General features: G+C 51.5%; 5 protein-coding genes and 1 non-coding gene across 6 annotated transcripts; 3 read left to right on the top strand and 3 right to left on the bottom strand.

The window, feature by feature from the left end:
- Positions 1-1,802: 1,802 nt before the first annotated feature.
- On the top strand, positions 1,803-3,014 carry BO88DRAFT_474618 (esterase/lipase family protein). Its single transcript, XM_025711834.1, has one exon. It carries the CDS (start codon positions 1,953-1,955, stop codon positions 2,784-2,786), a length of 834 nt encoding a protein of 277 aa, XP_025558171.1. The 5' UTR covers positions 1,803-1,952; the 3' UTR covers positions 2,787-3,014.
- On the bottom strand, positions 2,890-4,956 carry BO88DRAFT_419578 (putative siderochrome-iron transporter; the record flags this gene model as incomplete). The annotated part of the gene is made up of 6 exons (XM_025708398.1): positions 2,890-3,004; positions 3,057-3,134; positions 3,183-3,199; positions 3,249-4,623; positions 4,679-4,702; positions 4,751-4,956. The coding sequence occupies 6 exons, from the start codon at positions 4,954-4,956 to the stop codon at positions 2,890-2,892; spliced, it is 1,815 nt and encodes a 604-aa protein (XP_025558172.1).
- A 2,733-nt stretch (positions 4,957-7,689) lies between these two features.
- Positions 7,690-9,614, top strand: BO88DRAFT_419579 (putative proteinase; the record flags this gene model as incomplete). The annotated part of the gene is made up of 5 exons (XM_025708399.1): positions 7,690-7,807; positions 7,856-9,106; positions 9,154-9,229; positions 9,281-9,341; positions 9,390-9,614. The coding sequence occupies 5 exons, from the start codon at positions 7,690-7,692 to the stop codon at positions 9,612-9,614; spliced, it is 1,731 nt and encodes a 576-aa protein (XP_025558173.1).
- A 358-nt stretch (positions 9,615-9,972) lies between these two features.
- Positions 9,973-11,128, top strand: BO88DRAFT_438826 (class II aldolase/adducin domain protein). The gene is made up of 3 exons (XM_025709686.1): positions 9,973-10,273; positions 10,361-10,668; positions 10,715-11,128. The coding sequence occupies exons 1-3, from the start codon at positions 10,054-10,056 to the stop codon at positions 11,069-11,071; spliced, it is 885 nt and encodes a 294-aa protein (XP_025558174.1). The 5' UTR covers positions 9,973-10,053; the 3' UTR covers positions 11,072-11,128.
- Positions 11,110-12,315, bottom strand: BO88DRAFT_397595 (D-mandelate dehydrogenase-like dehydrogenase; the record flags this gene model as incomplete). The annotated part of the gene is made up of 2 exons (XM_025705290.1): positions 12,101-12,315; positions 11,110-12,040 (listed from the first exon to the last, which is right to left on the bottom strand). Exons 1-2 carry the CDS (start codon positions 12,244-12,246, stop codon positions 11,110-11,112), a joined length of 1,077 nt encoding a protein of 358 aa, XP_025558175.1. The 5' UTR covers positions 12,247-12,315.
- A 1,492-nt stretch (positions 12,316-13,807) lies between these two features.
- On the bottom strand, positions 13,808-13,879 carry BO88DRAFT_t250. Its single transcript has one exon. It is a non-coding gene; the product is annotated as a tRNA-Arg (tRNA).
- Between the last annotated feature and the right edge of the window lie 647 nt (positions 13,880-14,526).

The raw sequence follows: 14,526 nt of genomic DNA on the forward strand, positions 1-14,526 counted from the left end.
CATTGTATCGTGATGTCTGGGTCTCAAGATCCTTTTCAATCACAGTGAAGAGTTGCTGGGAAGTATATAGATAATTGGAATCTTCCATAAGTCGCCGGTTAGTCTTGGGTGAAGGCTTGCGCTGTGTCGTGTTCTAGGACGGCGAGATGGAGCTCCTTATAAGTGTGGCCCAGAAGTGATGCGGGAAAGAGAGTCTATAAGTGTCACTTCGATGGTATCACATTTCAGGAGGCTGTTTCCCTCATCAAGTCAACATGCTTATTAAACCCGGATCCAGGCCTTGGCTGCATGTATATAGGCTGATATGTCCCAGAGACATTGGCACCATTAATGGTCACCTCACCTCCGCTTCCATTATGCCTCGCCGTACAAGACATTTACTTTAGGTGCATCGTCCTGAAACGAAGGGGATATATTGTATAGCCGGAGCGAATGAATGTGCTTGAAATCCCCAAGGTGTGCCGAAAGCAATGCTTGACCTGGCAGTTTTTATAAGTTTATGACAGCGGTCTTCGAATGTTGGTGTTCGCAGTGGGCTTTTGCGACAAACTCGTATGCCTTTCGTTTGCTGCGCCCAACCCGTTCATGGGTACCGACATACAGGTAAGGTCGTTTGTGTTGACACATGAGATGATTCGTCACTCGAGGAACTTTGAACGAGAGAAGACTTAATGTAAGGGTGGGGATGAAAGATGTCACCATGGTCTGTCTTTCGTAGATTCTTTGCGTTCTCGAAAACAGTGTGTTCTTGAGTAAGCTGCCAGTGTCGTTCGTTCTGGCGACGGCAACTAGTACTGCAAAAGGTCATTCTAGTTAACGTTATGCCGAAGATGACGTCGATTTCATCTTTTCCTAGAGGCCCCGAGTTATCTGGGACTGTCAAGATTAAGTAGTCTCCACTGCTGCCTGAAGACATGCAGACACGCAACTCGACCTTCAAGTTCACGTAGAATCTGTAATATTCACTGGTAACCGCCAAGACGTATGTTAGTTTGCACAGTGGTCAAAGCGGCTTCTCTTCTTTGATGTGCGAGGTGGAGATGCTTACGATGGCTTTGTCCAACTTGCTGTCTATAAGACACAGGCTTGATCCTGACGAGCCGGTGGAACTCTGAGGGATATATAAAGCCTTGAGAGCTGGACTTGCGTAGGGGGCTAGTAGAGTCTGTTGGTGCTCGCGAAGCTCACATATAGTATATAGATGAAGTGTTGGTGAGCTGTAGTCGTCTTGTAGTGTATAAGAAGAGGCTGAATGGGGTGGGTCGTGATAATGACCATGTAATAGCGACTATAGCCCTAGACCGATGGTAAGTTGAGGCATAGAAGATAGTATCGATGGATATGGCCCGAGATGATGATGGGATGGGATGTTTGGGATGAGGAAGAAAGAGAAGAGAGGGAGGTGAGAACAGAAATATTTATACCTTTGCAGAGCAGCCCATCCGTCACTGAATCCAGCCATCTTCACTCCATATCTTGCATCCACGTGAAGTTGTAGATGTAGTGACGTGTAGCAGTGACGGGCCATCCGTGACTGATCTGGCTGTCCGTGACTGCTCTTGCTCTCCGTGACTGCGATGATTGCAGTGAACCAAGTGTTCGGGAAGGGATGAAATGAAGCTCAAGCGGGTCAGGGAAGCTCCCAAGCAACACTAAACGAGTCAGCGCCGACTCAGCGATCCACTCGGTCTCAGCCGCTGCCAATAGTCACAATTTGGGTGCCAATGGCGACTAAGCATCCCGTCCACTTTTAATTAAAGTGATCAGCGGTTCACGAATTCACATTCTCGATCAGGTACAGATCCGATTCCTATCTCCCTGGGCACAATGAAGGCCCACCTCTGGATTCACGATAAATTTCTGGTGACTGCCAACCCAAATGGCGTTTTCCGTCACTCTACTCCTGCCGTTGGACAATTCTCCGAACCCTAAATCAACAATTTTCCGCCAAAATGCATCTATCATCGCTGCTCCTAGCATCCACTGCCATCCTACCCGCCTTAGGCTACAGCATCAACGACTTCTCCTGCAATAGCACCGAACACCCGAATCCTGTTGTGCTCCTACACGGGCTAGGCGCCACCTACTACGAAGACTTGAATTACCTGCAAGGTTGGCTACAAGCGCAAGGCTACTGCACCTACGCCAAGACCTACGGTGCATATGAAGGGTTCCCCTTGGTCGGCGGCCTCAAGGCCATTGCTGAATCGGCCACCGAAATCGCCGCGTACATCCGCGAGGTGAAAGAAAAGACGGGCGCCGACAAGATTGATCTTGTCGGTCACTCCGAAGGCGCTTTCCAAACCCTCTACGTCCCTAAGTTCGAGGATGGCATCTCGGAGATGCTGGATAAGCTGGTGGCCATTGCACCTCCCACGAGAGGCACGAACCTGGCGGGGATCTATGACATTGCATATGTTTTGGGAAACCTATCGCGCGATCTGATAGGCGACATCCTGGATACCGTGGGCTGCGCCGCCTGTGACGACCTCGGCCCGGACGGAGCTGCGATTGATCGCTTGAACGACGGGGAGCCTATCGTGCAGCCCGGAAATAATCTGACGGTCATTGCATCGCGCTCCGACGAATTGGTCACCCCAACCTCCACCTCCTTTGTGCATGAAGACGGGGTGACCAATGAATGGGTGCAAGACACTTGTCCTCTGGATCCTGTTGGCCATATTGGCGAAGCCTACGACCTAAATGTGTGGAATTTGGTCAAGAACGCCTTGGACTCTACTCCGAAGCGCGAGTTTGTCTGCTCGCTGGGGTCTCCCGGCAGGTGAAGGATGGTATCTGTTGGAAGTTGTATAAAAGCATATATCTTTAGATGCCCAAGTTACCAGACATTAGTGTCATAATGTATAATAATATCACCACCATATCCGTTCACGCTTTTGTCTCATAGACATCCAAATTTCTTCCATGCGTTCTTCTCTCGTCCACCAGTGTGGAGTTAGAGCGGTCGGGAGGCTGTTGGCCTTGGACAAGATTATGTCCGTCCCTAGGGACTTGTCAGTGATGAAAGAAAAACTAGAAGTTCTGGGCCTCCATACCCAAGCTTTTTGTTGGGCAAAAATAGCGACAAAATTACTATTGGGGCAGAAAACGCCAGAGCCGCAATAGTTATCGACCTGGATATGTCAGTCTAATATCGGCTTCGAATCGTGTAGCACACGTACCCCATCACATCTGAATACTGAACGGCAAATTAGTGTTGAACTGGAAAAGCGAGGAAGATCACTTACAGCTCTGTCAATCGCTGTTCGCTCGGTTGACCCCCATGCTGGGAGAGTACCTGTAATAGAGTTGTACAGCCGATCAACCGTAGATTCACTCACACCAGACCCCAGATGTAACCGCAGTTGTTGTCGCAGCTGTCCCGAGTATATTCCTCCGGCAATTGCAGAGCCTATCCCGTTGCCCAGATACGCGGCCAGCAGGACCAACGATGTGACCTGCGCGAGTTCCGCATGCGACACCGTGATCTGTGCTGCAACAATCCCGACGGTCTCGATAATGCCACTACCAATGCCTTGGACCAGTTGCACGATGAACAACTCGGCCACAGAGCTTTCGTTTGTGCGAAGGCGAACCATGGCCCCGTATCCCACCATGCGAACGACCGCTCCGACGACGCCAATCCACTTGTAGGATCGTAGGCGGTACATCAGTAAGCCCGTTCCCATGCCCACGAGGGCTTGCATAACCCCGTTCGTATAGTAGAGGAACTGCGCATTGCGTGGCGAAAAGTTATGTGACACCTCGGACCACACATACAAATATGTATGGGTAGCGCCAAAACTGATGTTGTCGATGCATACCAGTATCACTGGGAGCAGAACTGAAAGGTTGCGGAAGTAGCGCACAGGCACCACAGGATGCCGGGCAACGTATTTCTCATATGGGTAAAGGCAAGCCAGGATGACGACTCCCACAGCAATCAATGCATCGACCCAGGGGGTCTTCCAACGGCCAGCAGAGGTAGCAGCCAGTGTAATAGGGATCAGAACCAAAGCGAAGCCGGCGCTTAGAATGAACAGGCCACCTAGGTCGATGCGAGAGAAGAAACCATATAGATTAAGCTGTTCATTGAGTACGAGACCTGACCGCTTCGCCCGCTGCTGGAAGACGAGGAGGGTGGTTATAATGAAGCTGGCACCGAAAGGCATCAGTATGGCGAACATGCCAATCCCCCAACGCCAGCCAATGCCATCCACGACGCTCTGCACAATGAACGCGGACACCCAAGGAATGACGAGAAATGGGAGGTAGAGAATATTATAGGCGAACCCTCTCCATCGCATAGATGATAGATCCGAGACGATCGTAGCATTCAAAAAGGATGTGCCAGCCTGCCCGATCGAATAGAGGACGTATCCGCCTGCGTAAGTGCTGAAGGTCTTGGAAGAGGCGCAGAGAATGTAGGAAACCACGTAGCATGTGACAGCGAATACATAGGCTTCACCCCGTCCGAGGACGTCGGAGATCTTGGCGATTGGGGGCTTGGAGATGGCGGAAATAATGCTCGCTGCAGTGTTCAAGGTGGCCAGTTCGGCAAGAGCGTCAAAGTCAGATGTCGCAAAGTTACGATAAGTCCCCACGGTCGAGTTGTCTAATTCACTGATACCGAACAGCGATCAGAAGGTGCTGTCGCTGTAGAGAGATGATAACTTACTAAATGACCATCATCATCGCCAGTCTGGAAGTGATCAGCACTTATGCTAGAATAGAGATATGACATACATACCCCGCATACAATAGATACCGGCCTTTGCGCCCGCTGACGGCTTCGGCAGCTTGGATCTTTGATGCCCCAGTGGCATCTGGAAATGCGGCACTCGATTCGTGAACAGTGACATCGATTGTATCGTGCTTTTCATCCTCCGCGGTGAAGGGACTGGGGACGTTTTCCGGTCTCCTAGACGGGCGGAAAATTCCGCTCCAGCCAGCCATTGTGTAGATGTGAGTACTCGAGGACAAGATTCAGTTGGGCGGGCCGCATCAGGTATGTATGCTTTTCCGGGATGCAGGCGACAGACCGAGATAGTGGAATCAAATGGAGTGTCGAGTGATCAAGCTCATTAGTGCGACAGACCGGACTCATTTATCTCCATCCCTGGCGTTCGCAAATGCAGGCGGTCAGCAGAAAGAGTGGGATTGCGATCAAAATGGCGGCACTCAGACCACGCACAAGCATTGATACACCGTTGACTGGCTGTGGCCGATACTGGGAGGACGGAAGGATAAATGGAGGGAGACAGACCTGGTGGACAGCCGAAGAGATCGCCGTGACGAAGACATCAGCTAACGTGACTATGGGCTGGCTGGTGGGGGGAGGAGGAATGCCAATCCCAATCCATGACCCCGGCGGGTGCGATTTGCCTGCCTTGGCCAGCAAGGGCGCAGAGGAGCCCCCGAGGGTGCCGATCCGGGTGAAGATCGACGACTATAGGCCCAAATGCTCCAAACCTGGTCGCGAAAACGGGGCAAACATTTAGTCGGATTCAGCACCGACAACGGCAGTGGGCGAAGAATGTGACCATCAGTGGGCACTTATTGATAAGAAGCTGCATTAGTCACAATGGATCCTGCGGGGGATGGCAATGAACCTCCCAAACTGGACAAGCCCGGCTGCCACGCACGTCCATTTTGGTCGATCGGCGAAGAGGCAGCTGTCAGGCCAGTACTGACTTGCTCGCGATTATCGGAGTATTTTGTTGTGAGTCAGTATGAGTACATCTCTGCATTTGGTGGCAAGGCAAATGGAGAGGGGCCTGAATGTTGAGAACTTGAGGAAGGGCTGCGGAGAACCGAGGCTGGAACTTTTCCCTTTTCGGTCACTAAGTTGGAGTTGGGGGAATGTTCCCCGCACGTGATGCATGCGGGACGCGTCTCAACATTTGGCTCAAGGAGTATGGGGGATGTTGCTGCAGCTGCATTTACTCCGTGCTGTCTCCTGCTTCGTCCCTTGACAACACCAAAAAACTATACGTCGGGCAGATCAGGCGGAGATCAGCCTAGAAGCTTTGGCTCTAGCTTATTCGAGTTTGTGCACTGTTTGGCAAGCAGTACATGATCGTATAACCTTGTCTCTTCTGGAATGATTGACGCCATCGCTAGGACTAGAGAGTATCTGACGCAAAAGAGGAAACGCTAGAAAGAAGCCTGGCTCCACTGCTGGTGAGAAAGACGCTCGAGCTTGAAATTAGCTTCAGCGTACTCTCCGCTGTTCATCTTGAAGGAAGCAGGCATCCCAAACCCACTTTGGCATTTGTCATGACCAGGTCACATAATCCGCCAGTTGCCAGCGACCAAATGAGTAAACAGGAAAATCTACAGTGGACACATATCTTGGGATATGTCAGCCCTTGCACTGGCTGCCTTGGCTGGGAGCGTGTAGCGGAAGATGGCAGCCATCATAGTCCCTCGCTGATGGACGAGAGGACAGGATAACTATGGCCTTTCTGTCCACTATTCGCTCTGATACACGAATGGCATCGATGAGTTGCGCGACTCTGCCAGTCCGTTCTTCACATAACGAACACCACGGAATCTGTATGTTTCATCCGTCGAAGAGCCCAGATGGAGATGAAACAACCAAATTTCTACAAGGACAAATGTGTCCCCAAAGTTTAGATAACGTTATCCCATACATGTGAACGGTAGTACAAATTACACCATCCATTATTGCTGTGTCAATCAGGCAACTCGGCCAAAGTCAAGTTTCTGGATACCTGCGGGAGCGTGGTTTAGCGTCAGAGGCAGAGGGACCAACATCAAATTTATTGACTGTCCGGAGACATTTGATCGCTCTATAAAGAGATGATCTCTTGCTGAGATGACAGACCCACTGTTCCCAGATGCTTATAGCCACATCTATCATGGATGCTGACCTTGCATTGGGTACGCGGAGTGTGATAAGGGCATCAGCCAATAACCTCCGGGTTGATCCATGCTAGTCCCCGAAGAGTTTGCTACTAGGCAATTAGAGGAAGGCCGAACGCAACCTAAGAAAATGCAAGGGATCACAGGCCACCAGCGCTGATCCGCCATCTGGCCTCTGTTTGGTTTTTCCGACCGCGATCTTCCCTCTCAATCTCGGCATGCGCGGCTTATCCTGGTGAGTTGAGCCCCGTGGCTATCCAACCCCCACTTCGGGTTCATTGCAAATCTCTTATTCTTAATTCGTCGTCGTGTTTATGCAGATACTGCAGGCCTTCACATTCAGCTCAGGTGAATGACCTGTCAGCCCGCCCGGTATCTTGGGTCAACCATGGCTTAATCTACATTTAACTCGTGGGGCGCCCTTGACTATCCCTCGATGCGTACACTGGTAAAGTGGACGTCGTGCATTGTCTAGTCTGAGAACACATGGATCCCTTAAAAGCCCCCGAATACGGGTCGGTTCGGGCCCATGTGTGTCCTGCAAAATATGGAGCCTGGCGAAAGGTACTCCATGGCATAGGAATCACTGTAGTAACTCTGGCAGGTCTTGCGTGGTGGACATCGCGTCTCTATACTGGAGCACATACTGGGATTATCGTCCACTCGGAGTTCAGCTGGGAACAGGTGAGAGACTTTGCATTTGTCGCCAGAAGCGTCTGACCGGTAAAGATAACTCCTTCGCGATCACTTGTGTATCATGACTGCTTCGATGGGTTCCAATGCGCCCGTCTCGAAGTGCCCATGGACTACCACCGGTCTGATGGGCAAGGACGGCGCTTCGCGATCGCCATCACTCGTCTTCCAGCCAAGGTTCCGGTGACAGATCCCCGATATGGCGGCGCGGTTTTGACAAACCCAGGTATGTTGGGGAGTGTCTATACCATCGTCCTGACTAATTGCGTTCCAGGTGGGCCAGGTGGCTCAGGCGTCGCCCAGGTGCTTATGAGCGGAAAATCCCTGCAAAAGACCGTAGATTCGGAGAACGACCCAAGTATAGTCGATCCAGAAAGCGCTTCGCGGGACAAGTATTTTGACATCATTGGGTTCGATCCCCGCGGTGTCAACAACACGACTCCAGGATTCAGCTGCTTTCCTCATCTGTTCGCGCAGCGAAACTGGGAACTCCAGGTGGCGGCCGAAGGCGCACTGGGTAGCGCACAGGATGCATTCTGGCATAGCTGGGCTCGCGCGACTGCCCTCAACACTGGATGCTCTGCCAACTTGTCCACTCCCCCGAAGGATGGAGAGGAGGCTTTGGGCGAACACCTCAACACGCCCCCTGTGGCTAGAGATATGCTGGAAATCGTCGAGCGACACGGTGAATGGCGTGCAGAACAAGGCCTGCTGGAGCAGCGCCAACAGGACCATATTCATGGCTATGATCCAGGACAGAGTATAGTAGCACGAACGCGATGGCAGCGGGGACAGGAGAAGCTCCTTTACTGGGGGCGGTCGTACGGAACCATTCTAGGCTCCACCTTTGCAACTATGTTTCCCGATCGTATCCACCGAGCTGTGCTTGATGCTGTGGTAGATGCCGACAAGTATTATTTTGGTGAGGGGCCCAACGCTGTCGAAGACGCTGACGCCATTTTCGATCAATTTACGCGATACTGCAATGCGGCTGGAGCAGATGCCTGCCCTTTCTATGCTCAAGGCGGACCGGCTGCCATCAAGGAAACATATCTAGCACTAGAAGACGCTCTCTACAATCGCTCGTTACCAGTTCCCGCATCAGCTACACGAGGTCCGGAAGTCGTCACGTGGAGTGATCTCAAGGTCATCCTGCGAATTGCTCTGTATCAACCACTTTACGGATTTCCTCAACTGGCAGAGGTAGCGACCGAGCTATCTCAGCAAAGTGGCGCCGCCCTTGCCGACCTTAAAGTAGGGGGGCGCTCCCCTTCATGCCCTTCCGATCAATGTCTTCAAGCTGGACCATGGTCTGCTGAGTGTCAAGTGTCGGGGCACAATGAAGCGTATTCAAGCACGGCCATCCTCTGTGCCGATGCGGAGTATTTGCAGGATGCTGATGAAGAAGAGTTCCGGCGCTCCTGGGCGTCGCTGCAGGAAGATAGTGCCATGCTTGGGGATTACTGGGCCAGTCTTTTGATGAGCTGCGTAGGATGGAAGGTGAAGCCGAAGTGGAAGCTTACAGGTAGTCGTGTCTTTGTAATTTGGACCGTTCATTGCTGAGCGTTATAGGGCCATTCGCAGCCAACACCTCCCATCCACTGCTCTTTGTGAGCAACACGCTCGACCCAGTGACTCCTTTGCGGAGGTAATTTCCCTGTTCCCTGGGACACTTGCCATCGGGGCTAATCGTTTGCAGTGCGCGCAAAATGTCCGAAAGCTTCCCTGGCTCGGTGCTTCTGCAGCAGGATTCCGAAGGCGTAAGTGACCTCACATGTCAAGCGCGATGAATGATCTGACTCGTCTAGCACTCAACGTTGGCGGCGCCGTCCGTATGTGTTCACAAGAAGATCCGTCAGTATTTTCAGACAGGCGAGCTTCCGCCTCCTGGTGTAGTATGCAAAGCAGACGTGAAGCCCATACTGGGAGCGTCGCCTTCGACACAGGAGGGGATGAGTGCCGAGGACCGGCAGCTATATGAAGCACTACTGGAGGAAGCGCAAAGAATGGCAATACCACGGCTACCACTGTAGGTTTGGGATTCTGGGTCAAGTGTTTGCTCAATGTTTCTGCTTCTCTCGCATGACTCATGACTCAGTCTATCCAACACAGGTTTTGAGTGTATATAGCAGTAGAACATCCTCTAGCATGAGAATGAATAGAGACTTCCACGGGCTGTATGACAGATCACTTCAAGGGTAGTTCCAGGTGTTTCCAAATCCAGGCACTTCCGGAATAGTCATGAACCAAACTTGGTCGAGCTGCCATAGCGATGCGGTGCAACCTCGGTTCAGATCCGTCGGGTAACCTTGATTACTTGCTTTGGTTCAACCCCGCGCTGGTCAGATAAGCATATCTTCTCTTCCTCTTCCCTTCCCCTCATCCCTTCCTCCTTCATCATCACAACCCTGCATTGATTGCCATCCCCCCACCATCAAGTTGATTTAATTCAGTCTCTTTACTACATCCAATATGGCCCCTCCCACCGCCACCGAAACCACCATCTTTGCTCCGGTTCCCGTCCAAACCCATTCCACCCAAGAATCGGCTGCCGAAGCCGCCAAAGTGAAGAACACCCCCCAGAAATTCCCACGGCCTCCAGTCTTCGAAGACAAGTACAAGGAGCGCGAGTACCTCAAAGGTCGACTGGCAGCCGCATTCCGCATTTTCGGCAAGAATGGCTACGATGAAGGTATGCCATCATCACCCATCCCTACTACATATATCCGAATAACCTCGGCTCGATAGAATTGGCAGTTCATACTAACTTCTGTTCCAGGCGTGGCAGGACACATTACACTTCGTGATCCCGTCGACCCAACCACACTCTGGGTGAACCCCTTTGGCCTAGCATTTTCGCAGATCAAGGCATCCGATTTGATCCATGTGAGCCATGCCGGGGAAATCATTGGCGGCGGACCTGTCCGGCTACTCAATGCTGCTGCTTTTATGATTCACTCGGCCATTCATGCTGCTCGGCCGGACGTGCTTTGCGCTGCGCACAGCCATAGCATTCACGGACGGGCTTTTTGTACTCTCGGACGGCCGCTGGATATCATCACGCAGGATGCGTGCGCATTCTACAATGTCAGTGGCACCCTCTAGCTACAGAACCTACAACTAACCAGAGCAGGACATTGTCCTGTACAATCAATTCAACGGCATCGTGCTTGCCGAAGAAGAAGGGAAGAGCATCGCTCAAGCCCTAGGCACCAAGAAGGCCGCACTGCTGCAGAACCACGGCCTTCTGACAGTAGGACAGTCCATCGAGGAAACTGTATTCTGGTTCGTGAGTCTGGAGAAGTGCTGCTACGTGCAGCTCATGGCCGACGCCGCAGCCGCAGGCCGGGGTGGACAGACCGTCAAGGTAGACGAAGCGGATGCAGCATTCACATACAAGTCCGTCGGCACGCCAATGGCAGGGTATTTCAGCGCGAAGCCAATGTTCGATTTGATCCACGAGGAAACCGGAGGAAGCTATCTGAACTAGAGCTACACCTCATACCATAACCATATACTCCCACAATACTACTTCCTCCTCATCCTCTCCCACACCTCCCTAACCTCCTCCCCATTAACAGCCGTAAGCGGCTCCCCGACAACCTCCCCATCATCCCCAATCACCTTCAAAATATTCTCCATCGCCAACCTCTCAAACCCAATCCTAGTCTCCACCGCCCCACCCCCAATATGCGTCGTAAGAGTAACATTCTCCATACTCCTCAACCTAGCATCAACAACGGGCTCAAACTCATGAACATCCAACGCAGCAGCAGCCACCTTCCCAGACCTCAATCCCTCCACCAAGTCCTCCTCAACCACCACACCCCCCCTCGCCACATTAACAATCCTCACCCCCTCCTTCATCCACCCAATCTTCTCCCCATCAATCAACCCCCTCGTCTCCTCCGTCAACGGACAATGCACCGACACACAATCCGCTTCCTCCAACACGCCCCTCACCCCACCCCCCCATCTCACCCCCAACTCCCTCTCCCTACTCTCCTCAACCCTCACCGCATCATAATAAACCACCTCCATCCCCAACGCCCCCCTCACCTTCCTCACCACCTCACTCCCTATCCTCCCCAGCCCAATAAGCCCCAACACCTTCCCCCTCGGATTCACCGACACGTCCGCCAAATTCCGATGACAGTCCATGAACTTCTCCACATCCCCGGACCGCGCCGCCATCTGAGACGCAGTAAAGTTTCGGAATACGCTCAGGATCATGTACAGTGTTGTGTCGGCGACGGCTTCGTCGGACGCGCCCGCCCCGTTCGTGTAGTATATTCCCCGGGCTGTGAGGGATGGGATGTGAATGTCATTGTAGCCTGCGCCGGCGGAGGCGAAGATCTTTACGCCCGGTGGGAGGAGCGAGATCAGTTCGGTGTCCCAGGGGGACATGGTTTTGCCGGAGGAGAAGTGCGGGCGGAGAAGGGCGGTGATGGGGCCGTATCTGGGGGGTTTGTTAGTAAAACTTCGTTTTTGGGGGTGGAGGAGAGGGGAAAGTGTATACTTGTTGGTCTTTAAGGCCTCGATAAAAGCTTCTCGCGTCGGGGAGGTGTCCTGGATGATGGTGAAGCGGGTGGAGAGGGGCCCGTTGTAGAGGTCGTGGTTGTAGGCGATGGGGTCGCCGAGGTGGAGGATTATTGGCTTGGGCATGTTGCAATTGTTGTATTGGTGGTGATATTGAGTAATTAGTTGAAGTTGGAGTATTGGAGAGGACTGGAGGAACCGAGAGATTGGAATTGCATTGATTAGTAGTATATTGAGGAAGATATAGTCATGCGGATAACTCTCCGATTCAACTCGGACTTGTTTCCTTGATGATGATCATCTGGACTGAGAAGGGTGTTTACCCCGACTTGTTTCTTTTAGTGGAGTGGAGGTCCAGTGCTCGGGCTTTAGCAGTACCTCTGTTTTTACGTGCAGGTTTGAGTCTATCTCAGTTAGCTGGGATAGCGTCTATGTTCTTTCTTCTCTCTCCATCAATATACCCTATTATTACTTTTATATAGGTGTCGACATCCCAGGTTCCATTGTTACCGAGACAAGAATACTACTATTGCCCTATGAATTGAATTGTGGGCTGCATATTATGCTGCTCGAGACCATTATGCTCACAATTTCGCTGTGTAGATCAAATACAGTGTGATAGGGCTTGCCGATCTGCTGTTTGGTGTGACAGCTTTCCGATGTAGGAGATGTTCATAAGATCCCTCGAAGGAGGACGGATGGTGTAGATTATTAGCATAGTATCCCGGAATGGTAGCCTTAGAACAGCCAGGCCATTAGAGGGCGTTCCCAATACTCTTGAGTAGACTGCGAGCTTCGCCGAGTAGGAGGACATATATTGCAATGGAGAAGGGTTATTTACGTAGTCACTGATTGAATCTCCTCAATCACTGGCTTGGTTGGAAACAAATAGGATCATTGCGATGAAGGGCGCCTTTGACTGAGGCTCTAGATTGTCCAGGTCTGTTACAAGTCATCTGAATACAAGTCAGGGTCATACTCACCAAATGCTTCGTCATTAGTGCTTACCAGCATTCAACCCTAAGACCTTCCTGGAGGAAACGGAACATCATGCTTCTCATGCTTAGGAACCCTATGACATGCAAGACGTTCAATATCTGCTTGTTCAGCCAGTTGTAGCTAGTTCTGCCGATGATAGATGGAGAGCAGCGACTCGACAAAGCCCTCTGGTCTCTGTAAAGGGCCATCAGTGGCTGTTTCATACTTGCAATGTAGACACCGATGATGGTTGCTCGGTTTATATTTGCAGGATTCCCTCTCCAGCTATATGGTAGAGTGATTTCGTGGTTCCCAATGTAGCATGGGACTAATGCCTATTAGTCAAGGAGTTCAACCAAGATACCCCTAGGGGCGTATCATCGCAGTGATCGGTGAATCCATATGGACTATAGACAGAAGATTCAATGACAGTAGGTAGACGAAGTACATATTTCAATAACGGCAGGGATATACCACTAGGGCGAGGTTATGATTAGACGAGCATTCTTCAGGCTGGGACATCACTCAATCATCGGCATTATTATCAAAAGTGGGTGAGTACTAGGAAATACAAGCAAATAATCAACAAACCGATGCAATAATCTAGACGAAGCAAAAGTGCGACCGCTGCTATGGCTGCTGGTGTTCAGCAACAGGTGGATCCGGAAGCGGGAAGACCGAGGATACAAAAAAGCAAAATCAAAAAGAATGACCTACGCAGGATTCGAACCTGCAATCTCTTGATCCGTAGTCAAGCGCCTTACCATTGGGCCAGCAGGCCTTGCTGTTGAAAGTCTGGGTAAATAATGGCTATATGACCCTTTGTAATACTGCAACTGCATATGTCCGTATTCATGATCCTTGTGAAACACAACAATATTCATCGGTCGGAGGTGTAACTATCGGTTTATTTGTCTACTACTGTCTATTCTCGACTTCATACAGGCTACCTTCATAATTTCTGAGCATTCACTACCCCAGCAACCCAGCCCAACACGGTAGTCCGCAGCACAAGTGATCAGCACCAAGCAATATATTCCCCATGAAGCCAACCCGCAACGCCCCCCATTTACCACCCAAGCTCCTAAGAGTGGCAACCAACCTGCAATAAAATTAGGTAGATACCGGCCCCTCCCCCCTAGCCGAACTCCACCTGAAGTACCCACGAAGTACCTCTGCAGTACTACCGACATAGCCACCCCAAACCAGACCAGACTAGACCAGACCAGTCAAGGCAACAGTCCAGTCCAGCTCAGCATTCAGCATTCAGCATTCCATGGGCGGTTGGGTTGCGGGGGTGCCAAGGATCCGGGGGGATGATCATGCAACAACAACTAACCTTTCACAGCCCATTCCCACCACTTCTGACTGGTCAACGTCGGGCGGGGTAAGTCGAAGTCTAGTACCTACTGCATCGCCAGAACAAAG

Source organism: Aspergillus vadensis (genome assembly GCF_003184925.1).
Source record: "Aspergillus vadensis CBS 113365 unplaced genomic scaffold BO88scaffold_31, whole genome shotgun sequence".
Taxonomy (NCBI): Eukaryota; Fungi; Ascomycota; class Eurotiomycetes; order Eurotiales; family Aspergillaceae; genus Aspergillus; species Aspergillus vadensis.